The 26,335-nt window shown below is 42.8% G+C and overlaps 1 protein-coding gene across 1 annotated transcript in view; it reads left to right on the top strand.

Annotated features, from left to right (window-relative positions):
- ZNF516 (zinc finger protein 516) overlaps positions 1 to 26,335 on the top strand; it is a 103,140-nt gene that overhangs the window by 63,643 nt on the left and 13,162 nt on the right. Inside the window, exon 3 of the mRNA XM_034060719.1 lies at positions 21,449 to 22,927. Coding sequence (XP_033916610.1) covers positions 21,449 to 22,927 — 1,479 coding nt within the window. The remainder of the gene's footprint in view (positions 1 to 21,448; positions 22,928 to 26,335) is intronic.

Here is a 26,335-nt window from a genome sequence, read left to right as displayed (position 1 = left end):
TCCTAACTGTAAACATAAGGGAGCTCCATTGTATAATCATATATTAGGTATACTGTGCTGTGAAAAGTCCGTAATTTAACATTACAGAACAAGCTGAAGTTTTAAAGAGCATTTAAGTCTGTTTACTCAGTGTCCTACTGGAGAACTGTTTTCTGAAGTCCAAAATGAGAAGAGGCTCTTAAATTTTGCATTTGTTTTGCTTATGGAGTACACTGCTTTAAAAACACAGTAATTGTGATTTTTGCTAACTTGTTTGAGAAAGTGCTGTAGATACCAGTCTACAGAAATGTAGTTCTGTATTTGAATGTGCTGCTTACCAGGAGTTCACACAAAGGGCATATTTAGAAGGTATAAATAAAACTCAGCTGGACCTGGGAGAAATCAACACTGGGCCATGTACCAAAAACAGAAGAGGATGGAAGGGAGTCCTGGTCTGTGACAACAGCCAAAAGTAACCCAAAATGAGCAAGCACATCTCTTGCGGGAGACCTGGATGCACTTAGCATTGCAGGCTCTACCAGCAGAATTGTCTGTGATAGGCTTTATAGCAGTGTAACACCCCGACTGCTGTATAGGTGTGGTGGAAGGAATCTTATTGCGGATGCAAAGTTGTCAACCAAGTGGCATATCTAACTGGGCTGTGTGCAGAGAAAGGGGGGTTTGGCTGTAACAGCACAAATTGCAGCCTTGCTCCAATATCTGCATCCATGCTGACAGTCTCATGGATGTCTGGTTGTGGCTCCTGGCATGGATGTAGCCTTGGAACTCCTCACAGTGACACCATGGCTGCTTTCCCTATCTGACCTGTGAGGCAGTGCTTCTTGGTGTGGGATGATGGCGATGGCAGTCGCTTCTGTTGTAGCAGCTATGCCATGACTCTGTTGTGGGAGAGGGTGGTGGTGTACTTGGTGGTTGCACAGGCAGGGAGCAAAAAGTGTTTGGAGGCCCTGCTACCTGTGCTTACAAAGGTCACTTTAGTCACCGGCATTAATCCAGGACATCTCTTCCCTTCAGCTCCATTCCAGGGAAGGAGCTGTGGCATGCTTTTGCCATAAGCAGTGCAGGCGTTCAGGAGGCTGAAGCTGATACATGTGTTAGGTTGCCATGCAGTCATGCTGGCACACGTGAATCCCGATCTAGCAGTCCTGGAGCACCAGGTGCCTCTCCCCCAGGGAGCAATCCCCAGCTTTCTGTCTCTGCTCCCTTGTATTCCTGGTGGGTCTTTAGAGCAGCTGAAAGTAGGGCTGTTCTCCACTCACCAGTCCACCTTAACAGAGCAATGCTGGCCAACATATTTTGTTGATCAGTGTGATTCCAACTCTGCAGTAATATGTAGACTAACCAGATGGAGGCTTGTACCTCTTGTGATTGTAAAATTAACTAGAATCATTGATAGTTACGAGAGTGATGACGGAGACCCAGGCGCTGTCAGAACAATGTGCTTTGAGGCATGCTTAAATCTGTTAAGACAATATTTCGTGTTGCTGCATGCTCAGTACACAATTCAGCAGCATGGCAAAGTGCGGATGCCTCACTCTCAGCTGTGAGGGTGGATAAGGGATGAAGATTAATTGCTACTGAATTTGACTTAGCAGAGGGGCAGGTCCTGTTCCATTCAGAGGCACATCCAACAAATTTTAGTTGCAGGTCCAGGTGCCTGTATTCTTAGATTTTGTTTTGATCTCTATAATAGGTCAGAATAAGATTTTCCTAACTTTTATAATAAAAGAAAGATTGTTCTGTTTTATTTTATTTTATTATTATTTTTTAAAATTGGAACCTAATGTGAAAACTTCCATGGAATCAGTGAGAAATTTGAAAGAAACAGCTGGAGATAACAGTGGAGAAGGCAGTGCCATCTCTATTCTCTTCCTGCCACACAGCCCGCAGACTGTACTGTAGATCCCTGTTCATTTACATCAGTGACTAAGGGACCTATTTAAATGAATGAACTTCATGAATTAATAAGTGTGGGGGGCAGGGGGAGCAAAGAAACCTGCATTACAAAAGGTACTTTGTTCTTAGATGTTGAGAGTAAGAGTTTGGTTTGGTATTTCATAACATAGTGCTGACTGCTGTTTGCTGTATTTCGTAATACACCCCCAGTAACATGAGATTGCACCACAGATTCCTGCTGTTAAATGGTTATTCAGACGTGTTGCGCTACCAGCAGCTTTTTGCTTACATGTGAATTATTAGGTGTTTGAATTAGCAAAATGTGGATTAGCAAAGTTTTTGCTTCTCTAGTGGTGCAGCAGACACTTAAGCCATTTGGTCGTCGGCTACAGTCATTTTGTGTTTGAGCTTCTCAAAATAATGCCTGCCTAGTGCCTCTGTAATTAAACATCTGTCAGGGTTTTCAAAATGCCCTATGGGTTTTCTTCTTTTTTTGGGGGGAGGACGACGACGACATAAGCCCCTGCTTTTCAGGGGTGGAAAATGGTGTGTGTAACAGCAAAACATGTTTTAGCTGGTTTTACAGGAGGGCAGACTTAAGAAATAAGCAGCTCTCTTCTCCATTTTGGCTGATGTAAATAAGCAGTAAATTTATTGAGACATCCGGCACAAAACTGGTGTGAGAACAGAACTTTGGGCCTTGTGTGGCAGCTTGAGCAGATGGGTGCTTCTTACTATTTCTTAAAAACTGAAATGACAGGGAGATTAGGGTTTAAAAATCACAGCTTCTGTCGCATGAATTAATTAAAGGGGTTTAGTGTAATAATTTTATCTTACTGTTCTAAAGCATGCGGTCAGCTACTTTCAATTTTTAAAAGTCCTCAGTCCTTCTCTGGGAGCCATGGCTGTTTGTTCAGTTAAATTCCTTCTGATTAAAGCTATCTGAATAGTCATTGCCTTCATATAGTGAGACCAGCTCTGTTTTCTCTATGCTACACTGATAATGGGGTCACTGGGAGATTTCTGAATTACAAGGTCTAACTGAAGTTACAGCGCTTCAGGGATGGTTCGCTGCTCAGCACAGGCTGATGCGCCTCAAAGTACCATTGGAGCACTTGGGGCAGTAGCTCATACATTTCTATTCCTGACTTGTTTTGCTCACAGGGGAAGCACTGTAGCAATTTTGGTTATTTCATATCTGGTCCAAAATATCATTATACTTTTTAATATGGAAAGAAGCTAGAACCCAAACTCTGCAGTGACCTAGGAGTACTAGCATTTTTCTTTTTAGGTATTGCCTGCAATGGCCTTTACGTTATTACTTTTGCCCTGCAAAATACAAACTACATATTTTTCAAATCTGAAACAGGCATGCATCGAGCAGCCCTGCACAGGAGAGGAAGGGCTCCTCTGGATTTTAATCTGATGGGCTGTGACAAGGTCATTTGAAGAAAACAGGGCCTTATTGTGACTGTCAGGCAAGTTTCATTTAAAAATGTCAGTCCTATGGATACTGTGGATTTGTTACTGGTTTTTGCTTCTTCCAGCCTGTCCTGGGTTCTGCAGTAGCAGTCATTTGGACACAACCAAACTTGACATTCCCTGGAAGAGCAGATGTTCGTGGAACAAACTCCTCGGGAATTAACTAATTAAGAAGGTCAAGCTTCTGTGTTCTTCCAAACCGTGTATCCCCAGGCTGCAGTGTATGTGAGGGCTCTTCCTTGGCAGTGCTTGATAGACATGTAGGTTGAGACTGGCTAAAGACCTGTAACTGTCTGCCCAGCTGGTGAGATTGGTTCAGGAAGGGAAAAGGGAAGAGTTGCCAGTCCGACAGCTTTCTTGTGTTCCCTTTAAACTGATGATCAGGAGATGTGGTGGAGATGATATCCCTTTTCAGTGGTTTGCTGGAGAGCCTGTGCTGATACTGGTTCAGTGAGTAGGCGGAGGTGATCTATCCTTTCCATCTCTGGTCAGCATCACCTGGTAAACACGGGCTTAGGATTTGGGATGTGCAGGTGCTGTCACCAGCTCCTAGACTGACTTAGTGATGAGCAGTATAATGATGATAAACACAAGCTGTGTATTTCTTCGGTGTTTTTTTTTCTTCTTTTCTTTTTTTCTTTTTTTCTTTTTTTTTTTTTTCAAGTTGGGAAGTGCCCCTCCCAGGAGTTGTGAGCAGCACCTTGCAGGAGCTGAGTTATTGTTCTTTACCTTATTAAGTGCTACAGCTCCCTGCAACAAGCTATTAAGCTCTTAGGGCAGGCAGATCTATCTTTAGACTGTATTGACCCATTATCACCCTGAGTCTTCATGTCTTACAGGGCAAGCCACACAAAATAAGGGATTTCATAGATCCTCTTAGATGGAGAAAGGAGCTTGGTAGAAGAGGTAGGTTGACACCCACCCTGAAGAAGACAATCACAGTAAAAGGGGCTGTGGATAGCGTGTTTCTGAGTGTGGGGGAATGGAAAACCTCCTCGGAGGGTGTTGCAAAGAGAAGTGAAACTTGTTCAGTGGTGGATCTCCATTTTAAGCCTGCAGCCATCTCTTGCAGTGAGAGTCTGCAGGATGGAGAAAACTAGATTGGCAAAGATTTGGGTTTGAAAAGACTGGCAGAGGGATAGAGAAACTCTGCTCAACCCCTCCTGGTTCCTTTCAACTTGGATAATGGAGCCCGTCAGCCTAGAATTTGGAAGCAACTTTAACTAAGGTTATGCTGATACATTATATTTCTCATACTTAATTTCAAAAGGAAGGCTAGAAAAAAATTAATGAAAGTTACTTAAAATGAGTCTTAAGATCCAAATATGCATATTTTGAAAACAGTCTTTGGAGCAGTATGTTATTATAATGTTTAAATCGCTGCTTTCCACAGAAAATAATTCGTTTCTTGTGATTCAGTAATGTTGTTAGACAAAGTATTGCTTTGTTTTTTTGTGGGGTTTTTTTTTCAGCCTAGTAACAAGATGACTCAGATAGTAACCTGGATAATTAGGTTACATAGAAACAGATCTGTTAAAAATTTTATGTTCTTCGCATTACAGCTTAAACTTGCTACCAATAGTAGTGGATCAATTTTGAACCAAAACAGGGCATGTCTAAAAAAAATCAGCTCCATTTTGAAGGCACTTCTCATTGTAAATACAGGAAAACAACACTGCACTAGCAATGCATTTGTTTTTTTTTTTTTTTAGGTGAACAGAATGAAGCATTTTATAGAAGAGCTGCTATGCTACTTGTACTTTTGATTTGCTGGAAAACAAGGATTTTGTTTTACCACAATATTAAAAGGACTCTCTAGTTTGAACTGTTTTAAGTTGTTCCTGTTGAGAAGGTTTACAGGGTAAAACTCGGCTTCACTTTGAAGTCCAACACTAAGCAGCAAGAAGACATCTAGCACAATACAAGTGCCAGTAATACTCAGCCATATGAAATTCCTGGTAGTTTAAATGAAGTCTTGAATTCTGTCTTTAGGTGGAGGGAGCTTGAATTACCTGGGCAAGGGTTACTGCCTAAAGGAAGTTCTCTGACTTTCCATAAGCACAAATGTAATGCATTGAAAATACAAAGAAAAGAGAAAAACTTAACAGTGGGGTTCAGAGATGTGGGGGGGAAAGAGAAGGGTAAAGAGAATGTAAAGTGATGTTTATTTTAAATATACCTTTGTTTTTTTCATAATGACTAGGATGTTTTTTGCCTTATGTAATTACTTAGAACTTCACTGCAACTAGTTGGGTGAGAGAAAGAATAACCAGGCTACAAACTCTGATCTAAAGTTGCAGTTGTAGTAAATGATGAAGACTGGATATGATGAGGAGTTACAGTCAGCATGGCTATTTTCAGTGTGTTTCATCTTCAGAAACTGACATTGCACCAAGTTCCCTGTCTTGGCCAGGGCATGTGGTCAAGGAACCACACAACTGAACTTAAGGCAGAGACTTCAACGTGGAGAGAAGTTGGGTAGAGGACAAATCTCAGTTGTAGCTAAGAGACGTTCTCGCTTATGAGTATCTGTTCCTTTTCCAGAGGATAGTCAAGTTTAATCTCAGAGGGACTGAATAACTTTCTTATGGTCATTTATGAGACTAAACTGTGTGGTAAAACTGAAATCTGTAACTTAGAATGTCTTTGAATGCCTTTAACTACAAAACTATCCACCCTCTGAGAGCATGTTTAGCAGGGAACAACAACATTCCTTGTTAAGCATGGAATGGAGAAAGACAGAAGGACAGAGAAAGAGTACTGGTAAATAGTAAGAAGTTATGTGTTCTCAAGACACTGGAAGGGTAGGGGCTAAAGGGCTCCAAAAGACATCTTTCTGGTTTTGGCTAACGCAGAACTAGGTGTAATAAGCTTTTCCACAGGCTGAAAAAGATAGACAGGAAGATTCAAACAGGAAGGACAAAGGAGAAAAGTCCTTTTGCGTGAATCCAGTGGAGACTGAAAGGTTGACTTGGCTTCATAGTTGGCTGAATTCTGCATGCTGCTGTAGAGGGTGGCTTTCACACCTGTGACCTTAAACACAGACCACTGCCATCTAGAGAACGTGCTAAGGCTCCCCTTCGCATGGGAAGCCTGTTTGCAAGCCCTGAACAAGATGAAAAGAGGCACCTCATAGCATAGAATTTCTTAATTACAGACAAAACTTTAAAGGCTCTTTAAAGAAAGGGGGGGGAGGGAAGAGATTGTTAACAGTGAGCTTGGGAAAGCCAGTATTTCATCAGCAAATACACAAAATTAAAACAGCTTTGGAAAGTCCCTGGTAAGCTCTGTGCCTCATTTATGTTCTGATATTTTGCAGGGAACTTTCATTCTGAAATAATGAAAGAATTATTATGTGAATTAAACCTGAATCTTTAAACCAGGCTATTCTTTTAGAATTTACTTTGAAAGTCCTGCTTTTCATTGAACTTTCCTAAAACATCCTAAAACTGCATGTTCTGACCTTGCTAATGTTCTGCATTCCCCAGTAATCAAATGGAAAAGTGGAAGGTAAGAGTCAGTGGTTTGCTCTCATTCCTTGATAAGTGGAGGACAGATGCCAGTCAGTGTACTAAGTGCACTTGGGCGCCTAGTGACAGGTAGCATTTCCAAGTTTTTTAGAACGTGATGAAACATACTTGTCTTCTGAAAGCTATGCACCATGAATGAAAACATATGAAATAAGTTTTCATGCTAAAAAATAGGAGGACCCAAAATTCTTTATTGCTTTAACATACCTAGGCCTTTGTATCAGAGGCCCTCCTCCCCCATAATCCTTGATTATTCTTTTTTCCTGAGAATAAAGAGTTGGCTCCGTTTATCCAACTCCTGGTCTTCGTCTTAAGCTTGAAGTTGAATTCAGAATGTAAAAATGTACTTTTTGCTTTTCCCTCACTACATTTGGCAAAATATGAAGTTTTTTATTCACATGCCCTTTCCAAATATTTTAAATATAATAATACATTGCTGCAGCATTTTAGCTTGACCTCTGTCCATAATCCAGCAGTCGGGAATAGTTTAAAACTGACCTGGTTGCAAATGTTGGATGCTATCTCCATAGATACCTCTTTCCTTGTGCACACTGCTGCTCACTGGTTTGCTTTCCTGCTAGTTGTATGTATGTAAGTGAAACTTCTCCCACTCCCACAGCACTTCCTTAATCTGCAAGAATATTCTCTCAATTAGCACTCGGCAGGCAAAGGCTTTTGCATTTGTGAGGTCTTTGTATTTTCTTCTCCCACGTTTCTGTATTTTCCCCAGTGGCTCCGCTAGGAAAGTTCAAGTGATCTTTTCCTACAGAGAGATGCATGTGGGCTGATTACCATGCATCAAGAAGAACTCTCTAAAAAGGAGGAAATTGGCATTACCTCATCCTACTGCTGACTGCTCCAACTTTGGCCTGTTTTGACTGAGATTCTTTCTAAATAGTAGAAGCAGTGACCAAAAGTCAAAAACCTCTGTGCTGGAGGTTTTTCTTCCCTTAAAATGGATGCTTTTCTACCATCTGCAAACATGGCGCTTCCTGTAAAAGTAACCTGTAGTCTATTGGGAGCTATTTATTTCAAGGCAGTTCTTGTTTGAAAAACAAACAAACCCCTAAACAGGACAAATGCATATAGTATGGTACATTATATGGAAAACCCTATCAAAATACTATACCTTCTGTCTCTGTTCCCGATGTTTCTCTAATTACACCCCAGTTTACTGGGACCACCACATGCAGCTTCATCTGTGAGAAGGTTTTCATTCTCTTTTGTTTCCTTGGTGGTCACAAACACCTTGACCTAGGGTGTGTTGCTCATCATGGTTAAACATGGGACACCTCAGTCCTGCTGGCACTGTCTGTCATCTGAGAGGATGGAGCTCCCCTCCATACGGCAGTGCTCGGTCACTGTATGACTCGTGTCCCCATCACACCAGGGGTATCACGGCATGTCTGATTGTGATTATGGATGGCATGGGAGCTCAGTCCAGAGACACCCCCAGGGTGGGGATTGGGTTTCCCAAATCCACAGCTGGTCAGAGGAGTGATGGGATGCTGACTGCCCCTACCTAGTCCCATAGCTTCTGGTTCTGTGAGATGATTCCATCTCTGTCCTTTGGAAGCGTGGTGGTAGGTGCTCACAAGTATGCCAGTGACTGCACCTGCGTGGCCGATGTAATCATCTTGTATAAAGTGAAGGAACAGGACTGCCTGGAGCATGTGGTGAAGCAGGGGTGAGTCCCACTTGAACGAAGCCTCTCCTGAGAGTAGCATCTGATGTGACACTGCCATCACCTAGGAACACTTATGTGGGGTAAGACCTTTTGGGTTTGTTTTGTTTGTTTATTGCCTTTTTGTTTTGGTTTTCTTAATTATTTTATTACTTTATTACCCCCACCAACTTTGCGGTGTTCCTTGGTGCAGAGGACCCAACTAAAGAGGGCATGGGTGCCGATGACGACGGAAGTGTTGCATGCACACTGAGGGGAGGTTTCCGCTGCGCTGGGTCAGCCATACTTAGGGCTGGGGTTCTTGAGGAGCTGCTATGAGAGCAGTCCCCTGCGGGCTTTGCTTTTCTTGATGGGGATTTGTTGCTCTTTGTTTTGGTTTGTTTTTCGGGTTTTATTGGGGGTGGTTTTGCGCTGCCGTTGGGTTTTGGAGCAGGAGACGCAGCGCCGGGGCTCATCCGCTGGGCGGCAGCGCCACCTGGCGGCGGAAGGTGGAGCGGCCGGCGCCACTCCTACACCCCTCTCGTCCTCCTCTTCCTCTTTCTCCTCCTCCTCCTCGTTTCTCCTGCCCGGCCGCTCTTAGCTGTGCAGCTGCTGAGCCAGGGACTGACATCGGCATGCGGGGGAAATAACGGCACATTTAATGTCTGGGACAACACTAGAGGTTTTTTGGTAGGCGGCGCTCTGTAAAGATCTGGTTTAACTGTGCTCTTTGGAACGTGGGAGCTATGGTGGTGTGTTCGTGGCAGGGAAAGGTCAGATTTGCTGCACATGACTCATAGGGTGGGTGGGATTTTAGCTGAGAGTGTTACCTATATGCAGATGGAAGTGCCAGGGTGAAGTAGAGCAGAGTGTATATATACTTACCTCACGGGGATGGGTAACTCTGTTAGCTACATAACCTCTCTTTCAACACTTTTGGGCCACTTGGGAAGCTATGCGTTATTTTTGATAAAGAACTAAAACTGAAATCAGCGTGGTGTGCGTGAAGACTAGTTATCACCTGGACCTTGTGTGTAGTCAGGTGTGCAGGTGGATTAAGTCAGGGATTAAGTGAGTCTGAATGAATACATTTAAAATGGCTCTGACTTTGAGGAGGATTTTCAATATGCTTTATTTTCTGACATTGTTCTAATCTGTAGCTTTGCCAGAGTAGCTGTGGTAGTAAGTACTTCTTTGTGTGATGCTACTGGGGCACACGTGCACTCACACTGTTTACCTTTCCCTTTTTTGAAATAATCTGGGCCAATGTCTGTTTTTCTGTGTGTTTTTCTGCTATTAAAGAATCTGAAATAACCAGATTAATTTCTTAAACCATTCTTCTTTAGGCGAGTTTTATTTCTGTCTGGGAGCAGTCTTAAGGAGTCAGCTGTGGTTGAGGTGGGGGGTGTCCTGCCTTTTGTAGCAAGAGCGTGTGTATAAATGGCAAATAAGCGATGTAGGTGATCTGAGGAACTCTGTCTATTGATAACTTAATCCTTCTTTTTATTTGTCTTGGGTTGTTGTTTCTTTTTTTCCCTGTGGAGTTTTATGTGCATAACAACAGTCCCTGCAACTGATACAGGACCTGGGCAGTGGGGTGGGGAGGTTGGTTCGGTTACCTCAGGTTCCCTTGTCCCTCCCCAGTGCATTGTTTGACCCTGCTGGAGTTGCTCTGACCAGGCACTGCTGGGAAAGCAGATGGCCTGCCTGAGTTTCCAAAAAAATCCGGTCCCTGTGCGACCGGAACACTCAGGAATAGTAATTAACACTTAAGCTCCTCAGGAGGAGAGGTGTGAGGACTGCTTCTCTCATAAATACGCCAGGCCACAGCCCTCGCCCAAGAACCGATGCAGCTTGTTCGTTGCTCCCAGTGGGGTTCGCCTCCATCCCACCAGGTTAGCATGTCTCAGGAGAAAAGCTTTACACTGCAGTGGCAGGCATCTTTCTGTTTAAGAACACCTCATATAGATAGCTGATCACTGGCATTTTAAAATGTTCCTTTGTTAATCCTGTGACAGGTGCAGGGAGTTTTCATGCTGCTTTCTAAGGGCTTGCTCTCAACATGAAGGCAGGAGATGTCAGTGAGGTTAACTGAGCCTCATGCCCAAAATGGTTTTTGCAGGCTGCTGCAGGTGCACATGTAGAGCCTCTTTTCTATCAAACCAAGTTTGTAAGTTGCCCTTACTTCCCTACTCACTTGCAAGGTAGGTAACAGAGTGAGGGCTTGAGAAAGGAAAAAAAAAATGAACCTGAAGTACTTTCCAGCCGTTCTGGATGTGTGATTTGCTTTGGTTCCATGTGTTGTTTCAGTCTTTTTTTAGATCCGTTTAAAAGGAGAAATTCCAAATTAAGCCAGCCTGTGGCAGTGTTTTTCAGCATTTCTTGGGTTTCTGCTGCATTTAAAGCTTAAGCCTTGGTGCCAATTGGAAAAGTTGGGAAGCTTCCTATGTGCTGTACGCAATAGCTAGTTTTCAGTGTTTAATAACGTTTTAGCATTTTCCGCAGCTGTTATTAAAATGATTGTGTGATATAAATAATCATGACTCAGAGGTGCAGAATTGCTGTTTCGTTGTCTATGAAGCTTATTTTAAAAGTGATGTGTTGCTACTGCCATTTTTCAAATGGATTTGATTTCTCTCCCCCATTCTCTGTTAGCATAACAATGTTTCTATTATTTGAAAAAATTCATTTAAACACATTTGCAGCTGGTTCTTCTTTTTTCAAGACATCTTTGAGACATTCCGTTGTCTTCTGACCTTTTGAGCTACATCATGCACCGTGGGATGATTCTCATCCCACTTCCTTTCAAAACAGAAGGCTTCCTCTTGCACCAGAGATGAATAGATGCTGGAATTTAGTTATTTTATCTTTTAAATTGCATATTAAAAGTTATTTTGTTCCATTTATTCACTTTCCAGGTTAGTAAATCTTTTAAAAGTAAGGATTTAAGTGAGCCCAGAACTTTGGTGCTCTCATGAGCTCTCAAATTTGCCTGCCTGTGTGAAAGGAAAAGTGTCAGGAAAAATGCTAAAACTCAAAATCCCTTTTAGAGCACATTTTGCCTGCAGGCAGCTGCCCTTTCTGCTGCTGTGCTGGTGGCGTTAGGTTCCAGCCTGCTTTGTCTATTAGCTCTTCAAGGGGATTATGGAAGTTGCCAGTAAATGGCTGATGTCTTTAGTGATCTGTGTAAGGCTGTCAACAGAGTTGTTTCAGGCCAGGTCTGAAAGGCCATTTACTTTGCTGGAAGTGCCTCCCATAGTTATTGTTACCATTTCCTCTGTTCCTACACAAAGGGGCAAGGGAGGACTCTGGAAAGAAAGGGAAGGGTAAAGGAAAGGCTACTTACCTAGCAATTAGCCAACCTGCCAGTTCTCCTGCCCTGATTGGTCAGTAGGAACAAGCAGTGCTGAAGCCAGCCAGAGGCTAGGTGGAGGGGAACTGGGTCTGTCAGGCAGGAACTTGAGCCCCTTCTCCTGAGGTTCAGGGCTGCTCATGTGCAGAGTGTGTTTGGTGCAGTTCAGCTCAGTTGATACTGAGTCAGTGGCCTTGGTCAGGTGGCCACAGGCTTCCCTCGTGCCTGCAGCCACGTCCTCCCTGGGAGCTCTGCTACTCTTCAGTCCATCCAGAACAGGGCTGTTCAAATCAACTTCTGATCTATCTGTAGCTTAGAGCCTTCTTGTACCTTGAGGGAACACTGCACATCCCTCACATCCTGCTGGGCTTAGCCCCTCATCTGGCCTACCACATCCTTGCAGCACCCTGTAATGGTGATAGTTATGATCCAGCAATGTCACCCTTCACCAGGGGTGATGATAGTTCAGTCTGTCCAGCTCTGTCTTGGATTTGATCTGACTTACTTTCCTATTCCAGCCCTATTTTCTTTCATTCTCTTTCAAACTCCTCTTTCCTCTGAAAACCTGAAACACCAACAGAAGGAAGAAGATTTTCTGTCAGAGTACTGTCTAGTAAATCTTTACGTATGCGTAATACTTACAATCTAAATTTGTCTTTCTGTGATTTGCCACCATACTTGATGTGACTGACATACACAGTAGAGAGTTCCTTGGTTGCCTTAAGTCTGAAGAGAGCCACAAGCCATGGTAGCATGGACATCGTCAGGAGCAACAAGGCAAATTAGGTCATGCACAGCTCCTTATTTCCATAACTGTACTACCCCTGTTACCATGCTGGGCTTGCTGGCTGAAGCTTAGGTATTTCTGCAGCATGCTAGCTAGCCTGCAGCACAGCTGTATGCTCTGTTTTTAGACAGAGCAGCTCTAGTAGGGCTTTCTGATGTATGGCAATAGACTACCCATGCTTAACAAACGATAGGGGAAATTAAATATTTGATGTGAAAAGTTAAGCTGTATGGGGTGGCTGCCAGTCCACAGTCCTGGTGTGGAAAGCCTTTCTCCTTAAGGCACTTGGAGGAAGAGGAACAGGTGGTGGTCAAGAAGATGCTCTGGAGCAGACGTTGTGGCAAGTCTGACTGTTGGAACAAAAGGGAAAATCTTCAGGAAGATTTACAACTGTTTGGGGCTATGTTTGGAGTGGATGTACAGGCAGGCTGCCACTTGCTAAAAAAAATCCAAAACAAATAAATCTGACTCATAATTTTCCATCTCTGCAAGTCATTTTGATGCATCAAAACCAATTGTACTTCTCTTTCTGTGCCTTAACCTAAAATAAAAACCCCAAACAAACCCAAACCCCAAAAAACACAACAGCCCCTACCCAAATCCAGTCCTCTCAAATTTAATTATGTAACCTGCTGTGTTAATAGTCTTATGCCCTTCCTTCTTCCTCCGTCTACCTGCACCAAACTTACAGGCAGGGCCACACATGGAGAAATGCCTAGCAGCTACAGAGCATACAGGAAGTACTCTGCCTACGTTTTGGACCAGTTCATACTGTATTGCTGTTAACTCTGAAATTACAACAGAGCTGTGTTAGAGTCAAATTGGTATCATCTAGCCTAATCACTTCCTAATTTTGCAGAGCATTCCAGGGGTTTTATGTCCCATAATTTTCTTTAAGTGTATTACGAGCAGCAACATTTAGAGCGATGCCAAATTGTACAGTTTTCATGTTGGCAAGCAGTCACTGCAAGTGTTTTTGTATTGGTCCTGTGTACATACTCATCTCTCCCTCTTATTTTACCCATAATTTATAGATGAGTACTTACCATTGCCTCACGACTTCCTGAGATTCAGACAATGATGTGGAACTGTGAAAGTGCCTGTATGTTTTAAATGCCTTTGCCCCAGTTTAGTCTATAAGTGGGAGTGATAGACCTTTCTTCTACATCCACCTACGTATTTTGGCATTACATTTCCTAAAGGGAGAAGAGCAAGTCTGAAGTTTTGTAAGGTAGGGACAGGATTGCAAAGCCATGCGTAACATGGACAGCTCAGCCCTGTGCAAGATGGGAAGACATCAGGATGTACTTGAAGTTCACAGGACAAAGAGAGGCTGTGAGGTATGACCAGAAAGTTCAGTCCTCAGAAGGAGCTTTTTTCCCTTTCCCTATGTACTGCGAGACAGATGCAGCGACAGTATAGGAATCAGCATTAGTTGCAGCCTTGCTGTGTAAGGCTGGATAGACCCCTGTCAACTCCCCTCAGCTCTTTATTTAAAAGACAAGCTTTCTTCTCAACCAACAAAAGCCCAGCTGAAATCTTAACTACCTTTGGGTCAAGCTAATGGGGATGAAGGGTGAAAAGGCTCTTGAAAATACTATGATAATAGGAGCCACAGCTTTGCCCGCACATACACGTAATGGGGATTTTCCCCTGCTGCTGGCCAGAAATTATGCTCTTGGACCCCTATGAGAAATACAGAGGTGGCAGGATTGATAAGTCATCGCTAGCCCTGCCACTGCCCAGAATTCCTATGCACCGTATATATAATGACTTACCAAAAAAAAAAAAAAGCCACTGTGGAGGTGCAGAGAGATGTGATGAACACTGGAAATGTTGTGTTGTGGCACGCTGCCAGCAGCAGCCATTTTACTCACACGTGCACTTTCATTTCATTATGTGCTCTGCTGTGGATACTTCCATTCTCTCACCTCCAAATAAAGTCTGTGTTGACTCTGGAAGGGCTAATAACCTGGGAGAGAGATCCCAAAGCACCTGGCTCTAGAAGAGAGTTTGTGTTTGGGCTTCAGCACAAAGGTTTTTGCACTTGATGTGCATCAGTGCGATGCTGAGGGTGATGAAAATATACTCTGTGAGGGGAGAGTGGAGTAATTTGCACGTGAAGCTGCTCTTGCAGCCAGCTGGCCTTTGGGAGTCCTGTAGCATTGGTACCCTACTTAACAACAAAATCAAATATTCTTCAGGGAAAAATGATAGGCAAGCAGATGGAGAGAAAAAGTTCACTGTGAACTTTCAGTCTTATTTTTCATCATGCCTGTGGTACCTAACAGTGTGCACCTCAGCCCAACAGATTCTGGATCCAATACTCTTCTTTTGCATGTAGTCCCTCAGTTACATTGTTGGTGCCTATTCTATAATTGTGCTTGAAACTGCAGGAACCTTGCTTGTGCTTGCATCTGTGGATGGGGAATGTTTTCAGGCCTTCCTTTTCTTTTTGACAAATAAAGAAAAAAAAACGATCCTTGAAATGTGACATAATTCTAAAACATTTCTGCTGTGCACAGGAATTTGTAATTTTACTGAGCTAGGGAATACCTTATAGAAAGGGATCTTTTGTGTGCTGTACTGTAACTGTTCTCAGACTTGGGTTTCACTCATCTCAAAATGTGAAGTTTCAAATTTAAGCTGCTAAAATTTTTATGCCCTGTTCCCCAGTCACTTTGGTGACCTTTCAGATTCCTTCCAGAATGCAGAACTAGTGCAATCAGTGTCTCTGATGATAAGAACAACAGTAGTCTAAAATAATTCAGACACCTCCACATGTGCAGCCCAGAACTGAACAAACTTGACTGAATTAGTTTGATGGTTGCCTATTCATGTTTTTTGCTGCCTGGATTGTAAAAGCCCAGTGGGCTTTGTTTTCACAAGCAGCAGGTGTCCTCCGAGACAATGCCAGAGAGATTAGTCAAATGGTGACTTCGGAATGTTAGGAGTGGTGGTCTTGGCTGGCCTGTCCTGCTTTCATCCCCTGCAGTGTACCCCGGTTCTGCAGAGGGAAGGAGATGAACAGTGTAACAGGGCCCTTCACCTGTTCACATGTGCGGGGCATGGCGGTATGATGTTTTAAGCGTTCAGCAGCAAAGGTAAAAAGTATCTTGTGAGCAAAGTTGGAAACTGGGGGGGGTAAAGTTAGTGAGTGAAGCAAAGGGGACTTTGGAATAACTCTGTATGTTGTTGTTGTTCCAGTAGGCGTAAAAACACCTGTGCAAGAAAAAATAGCTGAAAAACAGCACAATCATAAAAAAAGTTGAACTTACGGCTCCAAGCATTAATCAGTTGATCATCATGGCAACAGTAGTAGTACCATTTAGGAAGAAAAGAGTGGAAGTGAAAAAAGTTAAATTTCATTAGGAGGGTCACGGACTCACTGTTGAAGGTGCCAGGAGTCCTTTCGTTAGCTAATCACATCAGGAATTAGTTTGAAAGGGAGGCTGGTTTTGGCATACATCTACAATGCAGTTCTAATGTATGGATATTAGCTTACAAGGGGTTTTGGTTTGCTGTGCAGGTAGAGCAAAGAAGGACTAAGTCAGTCATGCTTTTTACTTCCTCATGAAAAGGATGGATTTTTATCAGGCATTGATAATCCATGTTTTGTCTGTTCATGTTTACAGTCCAAGCAATGTTCCCTTTCTTCTCTTGACATTTATTTTGCAAGCTGCAAATACACATATATTTTTCTTTTTGTTTTTCTTATTCATTGTGAATTGTCCCATATGAATTTATATCTGACAGTTATGATAGACACTAGTGCTCAGGATGACGTAATTCTCTCTTTCAGAAATTGGTATTCCTGATGACGTTGCAGGCATTGGCTTGTCACAATCCAATCTTCCCTCAGCCATGTGAGGGACATTTAACTCTTCATCTTTATTTTCTCTCTGGTTACTTTTCTGTTGCAATTCTTGACTTGTTTGTATTTTCAGATCTGCACAGATATTCTGGGAGCAGGGAGTATTTTTGTTGGACCTTCCTTTCACAGGATAAAATACCTTGATTTTCTGTTGCACACCTGCTTTTTTCCCTTCTCCCCCCTCCCCCCACGATGTCCCATTGTATTGTGCTTATTGTAAACTTTTACACAGTGCCCCTTACTATGGTATGTATATTTTGGTCTATATATATACGCATATCGTATGTATATATGTACACACATATATACAGGCACCCCATATATGTTATGCATAAAACAGTGTGACCAACATGGCCATCACATAAATGTCTTCAGAGGGGTAGTTTTATTTTTATAATTAATATTCTTATTTGTGAAAGCTAAACTGAAAAACCTCACCTAGAACACTTGCATTTAGCTTGCCGTCTATTGTAACATCTGTTATTTTCAACGTTGCTGCTTTCCAGATTTTGCCCTCCCACTGCATGGGTTTTTTTGGATCATTTCCCTTCACTTGTCTTAGCCTGCTTTCTTTTCCAGAATGAATCTCATTTAATTATTTTCAGACTACATTTCTATTCTCTCTAAGTCCCTGTGCAGTATTTCCTTGTCCCCATTATTTTTGCAGTTCCTCCAAACATGCTGTTTCCTGAACATTTAAGTTAACATGCCGTCTAGAGTCTCTTCTGGATCATTAAAGAATATACCAAGTGAAATAGGACCTAATACAGGTCTTTGCAACATTTCATCTCCTTTCCATGTTATCCTTTGCTTTTATTATGATTTATTTGCAACCAGTTTTCAAATTGAGCCACAGAATTCATCTCAAAGTGCAAATCACTATCAACTGTTTACTAAGAATCAAACGCATTGCATCTGCTCCTTTCCTTTTGACGCATAGTGCTGTGAATACTAGCCAGAAAAGGGGCCAATTTCTAGCCAGTTCTGCTCCTCTGAATAGAAATCACAGTTTCATTGTCCTCAGACTTGTAGCCTGGTTTACTTTATAGGAAGCCTCATGAATTAAAACAGCTGTGCAGCCTGTTCTGAAATTTGGTTTTGCGGAGAAACAGAGCTGAGGAGGAAACAAGTGAAGTTTATGCATGTGAGGTGAAGCGAGAGTGAAGAGGTGTGTGTGTGGAGAAGAGCAGTCACTTTTATCTGGCTCTGTGAGATTGGTAACTAAATGGAAGTTAGATGTGTTTCTGAAGAACTGGTTGAATGCCTGAATGTTCCTGTGTTTCTAGACCATGGCTTCCAGCGTAGTTGTTTCCCACTGTTCCTTTTTGCTGTCCTGCAATTCCATCGATATTTGAAGCTATGGCCAATCTGAAGGCACAAGATGGCATCAGCCACCACTTTCTAGCTGGGCACCTTGTAAAATTCCTCCACTTCAGCTGCTGGCCAGGTATCTGTGACACAGAAAAACTGCTGCCATTTCAGGGATGTGGTGAAAGGACCTTTCTTACTCTTTTAAGTACAACAGGTAAATGGCTGGTTTGGGTAAGAAACAAAGGAATTGAGACAAACGTGAGAAGGTGACAGGGACTGTATGATAAAAAGTGAGAGCATGCTTAGCCAGGAACTCTTTCAGTAGGGAATGTGAGTTACAGCCTCTGGAGATCATGCAAAAGGCATCCCATTCACAGCTTTTTGCTTTGACCTGGCCATAATAAAATCTCAAAAGTTTCTGGTGACAGTAATGCCTGTACTGCACTGGTTAGAGCAATATTTTATGCCAGTGATTTAAAAGGATTGTTACTACCCCTTTTCAGCTGGGGCAAGCGGCTAGGAGCAGGCAGAAATAAATTTAATCTATTTTTCTATAAAGGCTCTATATGTTTGGGTTGCATACCATCTCCTCTTGCCTGCATCGCTTCTTCCCCCCTGGATTTTGCTACCTGCTCACAGCCCAGTCTAGACCACCACCCATGACAGGAAGGATGGCAGCATTTAGGAGGTTCCACGTTAACATCAGGAAGAGCTTCTTTACTGTAAGAGTGACAGGGAACTGGAACAGGTTGCCCAGGGGGGTTGTGGAGTCTCCTACGTTGGAGATATTCAAGGCCCTCCTGGACAAGTTCCTGTGTGATGTACTCTATGTTACCCTGCTCTGGCAGTGGGGTTGGACTGGATGATCTTTCAAGGTCCCTTCCAACCCTTGGGATTTTGTGGTTTCAGCCTGGGCAATTGGTACCTGGAGTGTCAGGTCCCTGGTGGAGATCAGGATAGGGCTAGGGAAAAGCTTAGGCTGTGCTTTGTGCTGGTGAAGAAGTATGAGTTGGCCTGAAGGTGAAAAGCGTGTCGGTCCAGGTCTTGGGGAAGGGGGGTAAGGATGTGGTTTTGTTTGGGGCATTTTTTATTTTTTTTCCTAGAAGTGCAGCTTGAGTAATTAACACAAATGCTGCTACTAAGGCTCCTGGTCTAAGCTTTTAGAATTATTCCTCGCATGTCCAGTATTGTTCATGTGAGACATTAGGGGAACTAAATCTAGCAAAACACTGCCAAGAGATGTTAGAAGCTGTGCTTTATCATAACCTTACAAATTTTCATATATTGTACTGACAGCATATGCCTTCAACATTGTGGCACCTGGGGGCCTAGATACACCTCAGAAATGCCTTCACAGTTTTCCTATTCTGTGCTGTGTTTTCAGCCTGGAAAATCCCTTTTTTTTTGATGGCTGCACTAAAGCAATACTGCTAAAACAACTGTAGCCACCTCGAGGTTTCAGTACCAGGCTTTATACCCATTGTTGTCGGGGCACATGGGACTGTGGTGTCTCTCTGCTTCCTCCTTCTCCTCATGTACAGATGTAAACTGAGCAGTCCAGACCTAAAGACCAATCTGTGCCCCCTCACGTAGATTTTGACCAAGTCAGAAAGTGTCAGGGGGTACCCAGAGCAACCTGGAGTTGTGGGTGTCTGCCTGTGCACTCCTTCAGCAAGGCTGTATAGAGTGGCTGGTACTTCTTGGCTATGCAGGCCTGGTCCCCACCTCCCTGCTTTCCCTGCTTTGCTCAGCATAGCCAGTTGGTTCAGTCTCTGCTGAGTACTGCTAGGACCAAATGATTTGGTTTTGCTTTGCTTTATTATTTCCTACAATGATCAAACGAGCCACTCCTTGTGATCATAAAGAGGAGCCTTAAAATCTTATTTAAAAGTACAAATATTTTGGGCTTTGACAAATGTGCTTGGAAAATAACACAGATGTGCAGTGTCAGATTTCACTACTGCATGCAGTGTCTTTGTCTCAAACTGTAAATTTGGCTAGTAGGGCCTGGGTATGTGCTTTCCCAAAACCTTGCCCCTGCAACACAGGAAAAACAAGTTTCTGGGTTGTGGTTTGTTTTGTTTTTTTCCACTGTTCCTTAGAGAGTTTGAAAGGAACATGGTCTTAGCAGAGTGAGCACTCAGCCCTGCAAGGCCACACATCTATGGGTTATTTTTAACCTAATTACATCAAATTAAGTAAGAAATTAAGAATTTTTTGCTTGAATTGAAGGTGAGGCTATGTAGACTTTATCTGCAGTGGAATTCCAGCTGAAGACTAGCTTCTTCCATTGTGCTGTTCAGAATAATGCCTGTGGCACTTCTCTGTTCTGACAGAACAGTGCTTGATTTTCTTGGCTTTTCAGAGCTGCAAGAGGATATGCATCTCTAGAGCAGTTCACTCCTTTCCCATTCTCACGTCTCTTAGGGATGCAGTGATCACTTTGGACTGGTGAGATTTTAGCTGGAGCATGCCACTTGCCTGGTAGTGGCTCATTAGCTGCATGTTAATTGAAACTGAAAGTTTGTCAGACAATTCAATTCGATTACATGTTAAATGGATTCGTGCAGCAAGCATTACTGCTGTGATGAAAATCTTAGTGGAATTGATTTGTGAACTGATTTGGAGGGATTCAGCAGCTTCGTCAGCAGCAACGAGAGATCTGCATTGGGAGAACATGCAGAGGTAGCCATGCTCCCAGCAAAGCAAATCCTTCTCTTTCACCCTGAACAACTTTAATCAATGCCTAGTATGTTCCCTTTCCAGGACATGTTAGGTAGATGTATTTGCTCTTGAGAGAAGCAAAGGAGAAAATGAGAAGAATCAAAATGGTTTGACTTCTGTAATCAGCATGGCTGAAAATGTTGAATTCCTTATCTCTCAGTGAATCAAGCTAGTGATCATAAAATTTTCCTAAAATTTGACTCAAATGTAAACATATGTTAGAAAAAAAAAGTATCTGCTTGAAACTAATAAACAGAAAATTAAAAATTTGCATCCTCCATAACTCATCTTTTGTACTTGGCCACCGCAAAGGTCTCTCTTCAGTGAGCAGTTTATTTTGTATGCTGTACCTGCTTATACACTTGAGTTCTGTGTGGAGCCAATTTTTATTGCTGAGTTGTAAACCCCTTGAAAATAGAGGCTTGTAATGGAAGTGCTGCCAGACCACCTAGTAGCTCAGTCTTATCTGGCTCCATTATGTTAAAGCATTAAATGGATGCATATTTGTTTATTTTTCTCACAGTCCCAGAATTTTAACATTGGGTATGTTATTGCATTGTTCTTTCTTCAAATAGTCATGAATGTGCAGCATTAGAGAGTTTATCCAGACCTCACAGTCATCTTTGAAAGTAAATTGAATTGTTGTGCCTTATTTCAAGATTTTCTTGCTTAAGCAGTACTTTTAGTCTGTAACGTGTCATTACGATACTAATAGCAAAGTTTGCTTTTTCTCCTGCTATCATCGTATTCTAATCTTGAATTCTGCTCTGTCTTCTGGGCTCCTTTCTGCATAAAATGACAGCGATGGTTTTTTGTTTGTCCCATTCAGATGAAAAGCCATACCCCTGCAAGTTTTCTGAAGAGGAAACCCCAATGGTAACATCTCAGTTGGATGAACTCCCGAAGCTGGGAAGCCGCAACACCAGAGAAAACGAGGCCAAGGAATCCAAACCAGAGATTCCCGCCCTGGTGTCAGCACTGGAGAGTGTCATCAGGGAGCCCTTATCAAAATACCAAGATATAACAGGTTCTGCAGACATAAAGATGCCAGCATTTCACTACAGCCAGGGGCTTCCTTGCTCCAGTCGTATTTCTAGCTTTGCTTCAGGTGTGGGACAGACATCTTCACATATAGTCATGGACTTGAAAACGTCACTTGAAGTGCAGACTAGTTGTGCTAGAGAAACTTTGCTGGACTTGCACAGGGAGCATCCTCTGATAGAAAAAGGTGCTGAAGCTCAAGAGGTAGCTCCACTCGATTTGAGTGAAAAATCAACAAGGGATAATTCATGCAATAAAAATCTGAATACATCCTTGCAGGCTGCTTTAATCATCTACCCGTGTCCTTTCTGCAGTCACAAGACCTACTATCCTGAAGTCCTGTGGATGCACAAAAGAATTTTGCACAAAATCAGCTGTAATTTGATGGTCCCCCCTTGGGTTCAACAGAACGGATTCAAGAGTATTAAAAACAACCTGGTCTTTCTGGCTAGGAGTGGGCGTACTGGCCCCCCTCCTGTTCTGGGCGGTAAGGAATGCCAGCCTTTGCCCATAGCCAGATTTACGCGCACTCAAGTGCCAAGTTCATCGCCAGGGTCCAAAAGCAGCTCTCTTTCTGTTGGGATGACTGGGAAGTCTGGGAATATGCATCCATCAAAGGATGGTCATGCCTTCAGCCACTGTGGTCCACGCTTATCAGGTCTGGATGGGTACAGACAGCCCAAGTTAAACCATTCCCAGGAGCAATACAGTATAGCAGCACAACAAAAAAGTAAATATGAAGCAAATTCCAAACTTATGCAAATGGGAGCCTATAGCAGAAGTGTAACACCTACTCCAACAGTCATATCCAGGCCTAGCACACAGCCCACCAACAGTAAGCAAGCTGAAAAGTATGTGGTTCCCCAAGGAAGTAGTAGTTTTGCCCCTCCAGGTAAGCACTGTGCATCTGACTCCATGAAGGCCAAATTCAGCCCACCACCACAGTATCATCCTCTGTGTAAAAGTGAGCAGCACACTAAACATGAAGAGCCACTGGTGCCTCAGAGAGAGTCTCACGTGAAGGCTGGGAATGAGATGAGGACATTGGCAAACTGTACGGCTGTAGCACGAGCGAGTCCGCTGCTGCAGCCCCAGCCTAGCGCCGCAGGCGTTCCTCCGGCTTTACACTCCAGCAAACAGGATTTGGGATCAGATGGGCACGAGAAACGTTTGGACATTTTAAATATCTTTAAAACATACATTCCAAAGGACCTTGCTTCGTTGTACCAAACCTGTGGTGCCAACAGCCCTGTCCTGGATCATGCAGGTAAGATACTTTCCACAAGCTCTTCCCTAGCTGGGGATGCAGCTTGCTTGTTCCTGCTTTGTTAAGAGTCATGATGCGCTGTTTCACAGTTTCTTCTTTCTGTCCCTTTAACGGTTGGATTACAAGTTCATTGGTTTTATCATTTCTGGATAGGCTTGAATGGGTTTGTTTACTGATCTCTAATATTACAGCATCCCCCTTTGTGCACCGTGTGACATTTCTGTCACAGGTTAAATGTATCTGGTTCCACCTGGAGTATTACTGTTCCTTTGTCCCCTCACATCAAGCAGGCTAAAGTTACACAGATGCTGTCACATGAAGATCCCCCTGATATGCTGCTGCTGGCACACATCATCATCTTTTTGCTTCGGGCAAAATAAACATCCTCTGGGGCTTATCTGTAATGTTATTTTGAAGGTTTTGTTCAGTTTCATCTGCAAACAAGTCTTGCAACAGAGATAATCACTTGTCAGTGTCCTTTGTTTTTCTTGACAAAAGTCTTAAGATCTTCCTTGTCCATATCAAAGACTGCAGTCCTTTTTCTCAAATGATTCTTTTGATCTGTTTTTATGTTTCAAATTAAGAAGAGGTAGGACCAAATACACATAAGCAGGAAAGACAGTTGTGCCAGTTTAAAAGTTCAGGGACTTAAAAAGTACCACAGCTCTCCTTCTGCTTCTTGCAGTTAACTGCCATGTAAAAAGAAGAAAGAAAAGGGGAAAAAAACCCCAAAAAACTATATGTTTGCATTTGAAACCATACTCTCCTGATGATCTGCCAGAATTAGTTTGTTAAAGTGGAAACTGAAAGTCACACTGGTTTCTTGCTCTTAAATGGCTGTATGTAGAGGGGCTGGGAGAATGGGACCTATCCCATTCTTTTATACGCTTCTCTTTCTGGAAGTTGTACAAATACTGAACTCCACATGGAAAGAGCACACGTTCCAGATCAGTGTTCTGGTGTCCTCACCTGACGTAATGCTCTCTGTTTTGTTAAAAGCATGTGTGAAATGGAGCTTATGACCCCATTTTGCAAGTGGGAGAAAATCCAGGATGTTGGGAACCTGGTAGCATGAGGACAGGTATGGTCTACTGCCCAGAGGTGTGTGCAAGTTGTCCACTCTGGCAGCTGTGAAGCAAGGAAGGAGCCATCGTGTTTGGTCAGGTCTTGGTGGAAGGCCTTTTGGAGAAGACAGGAAGGCAAAATCTATCTGAAATAGTCCGTGAGGTGCATCTTTGAGCCACTCCATTGTGGTACTTATTGAGTAGATCATCCTACAGGTGGTTAGAGGCTGCATGATGATTATAACTAACATCAGGCTCCTGGTTTTCAAGAAAGCAGAGACGGAGATGCTCAGTTTCTAAAACTGCAGTGTCAGTGTTCCTCATTTTGTTTAGCTGACTTTGCTTTTGGCATCCCAGTGCCTAGGAATGTTGCCTCATGTCACCACTTCCTGCTCTAAAAACCACTGGTTAGTTCTTCCACTTCGGGTCCCTTCACCTGGGCACCCTCCTTTATGTTTTTTAATACTATGTTTTGTCAGCCTGCTCAAAGAGATTTAGCTGTTCCAGTGTGCTCCCAACTGTGTTAAGAGGGATGGAGAGAAACAGTAAAAGCTAGGAACTAGAAGTGGTTTAGTGAATGCAGGCACTGGAAAAACAATGAGGACTGTTGGAGCAAAGTAGGGGCAGGGTTTCCAAGGAGGTCTGTGTTTACCTGCTTTTTAAAAGAGTTTTTTTTTTTTTTATTGCCAAAATGTTTTTGCTGGGCTGTGATTTCCAGAGACACTTTAAGTGAAAGTTATTTAGTGCCCATCTCTGCTTTGAAATCTCTTCTTTCATTCCGAGTGTTTTACATCAGTCAAATTTTCAGAATTTTAAACCTCTTTTTTTAATGTATCTTGTCTTCGTTGTATTTATATACAACTTCCAGGTTGTTGATGGTTCCCCAAACCAATTGGCATGATGGCCATTTTTCATAGCACTAAAAAAGCTGCTGCAGGCAAAAGGACTGAGATCCTACCAACTGCAAATAGAGAAGGATAAATGTATTTTGTCTGAGACATCTTGGTGTAGGGCTGTGTGTTCTCTGAGTCAGTATGCATCATACAATCTAGTCTTAATATGGCAATGTGCATATGGCAATCTTGACATAAGGGTCAAACAGAAATCCCACTTAGGTATGCTGTTTGTTGTAGTTTTTTCCACAGTTGAAGGTTCCCAATGGACTTAAGTGTTTGTTATACAACCTCATCTTGGATCACACTAGAATATTTTAGTGTCTAGTAGAGCAGTGTTCAACTTCCCTTAGAGTGACTGGATTTATTTCTGGGGTCCTTTGTTTTACATTTGTGTTTATTCTAGTGTGTCCTTGGAAAAGAGAGTTGTATGTACTGTTATGATATGGCTGCAAACATAAAGATTGCTGCACTTAGGCTAGGTTTGTTTCACACTGCCCAGTCTTCCTGAATGCTTGTAGAGAGAATCTTACTGTTGTGTTTCATAGTGGTTATTTGTTTTATTAATGATATATATATGAATCACTATATTAGGAAAGGATGGGTTATGGCAGCAGATGCACTCTTTCCCTGGGGCTCCTTTGAGACCAGCTTTGAGCATCGGTTTTGCGGGAGCTCCCATTCATAGAGTCACATTCATTTACCTTAATTTGCTAAGACCTATAGTCATCCACTCTTTTGTTCACATATAGGGTAACTTGACTGATGACTCATGGGGGTATTGCCTTCTGGCAGTGATGCCCTTTGCTCAAAGCTCTGAACTCTCAAAAGCCTGATGGTGCTCCTTAGGAAATGCAACAATGGCAAATGCACCTGGAAGCAACCCCTTTTTTCCACCTAAATAACTCCCATAAAGTGAGTGCTAGGGAGGGGTTAGATGAAAGTCTTAACCAGCTCACCTGCAGAGTTTGTACAAGGTAGGCTGGCTCACAATAGCATCCTCAACCTTCCTTCATGTGTGACTCAAGTGGAAGCAGTGCTTCCATTGAAAGCTGTTGGGTTGGGGCTGCAATTCTGATACAAGTGTATTCACCTTCCACAGAGGGAGATCTGGGGTGCAGAGAGATTAAATGTCTTTCCAGAGGTGGCAGAAAAATCATCTGTGGAACCCAGGTATCCCAGGCTTCACTGAGGCTGCTCTGCAGGTAGCTGAGTTAGCTGAGTGGCAAAGGCCACTTCTGGTCCTTCAGCATGCTTCACTCAGTTTTTTGCTTTCAAGCTTGCAGCTGTAGTTCCAGCCAGTGAGGAGAAAATGCTAGTAACAGACCAGAAAATCTGCTTTAATCTTGACAGCCATACAAGACAAATCTGTACCATTATAGTATGGTGAAGCTCTCTTGAAATCTGTGTGATTTGGGGGGTTTTTGAGGGGTTGTGTGCATGTCTGTGTG

This window comes from Melopsittacus undulatus, chromosome 1 (assembly GCF_012275295.1).
Source record: "Melopsittacus undulatus isolate bMelUnd1 chromosome 1, bMelUnd1.mat.Z, whole genome shotgun sequence".
NCBI lineage: Eukaryota > Metazoa > Chordata > Aves > Psittaciformes > Psittaculidae > Melopsittacus > Melopsittacus undulatus.
Note: the sequence above shows the minus strand (reverse complement) of the source record. Positions and strands in the feature narration are given on the sequence as shown.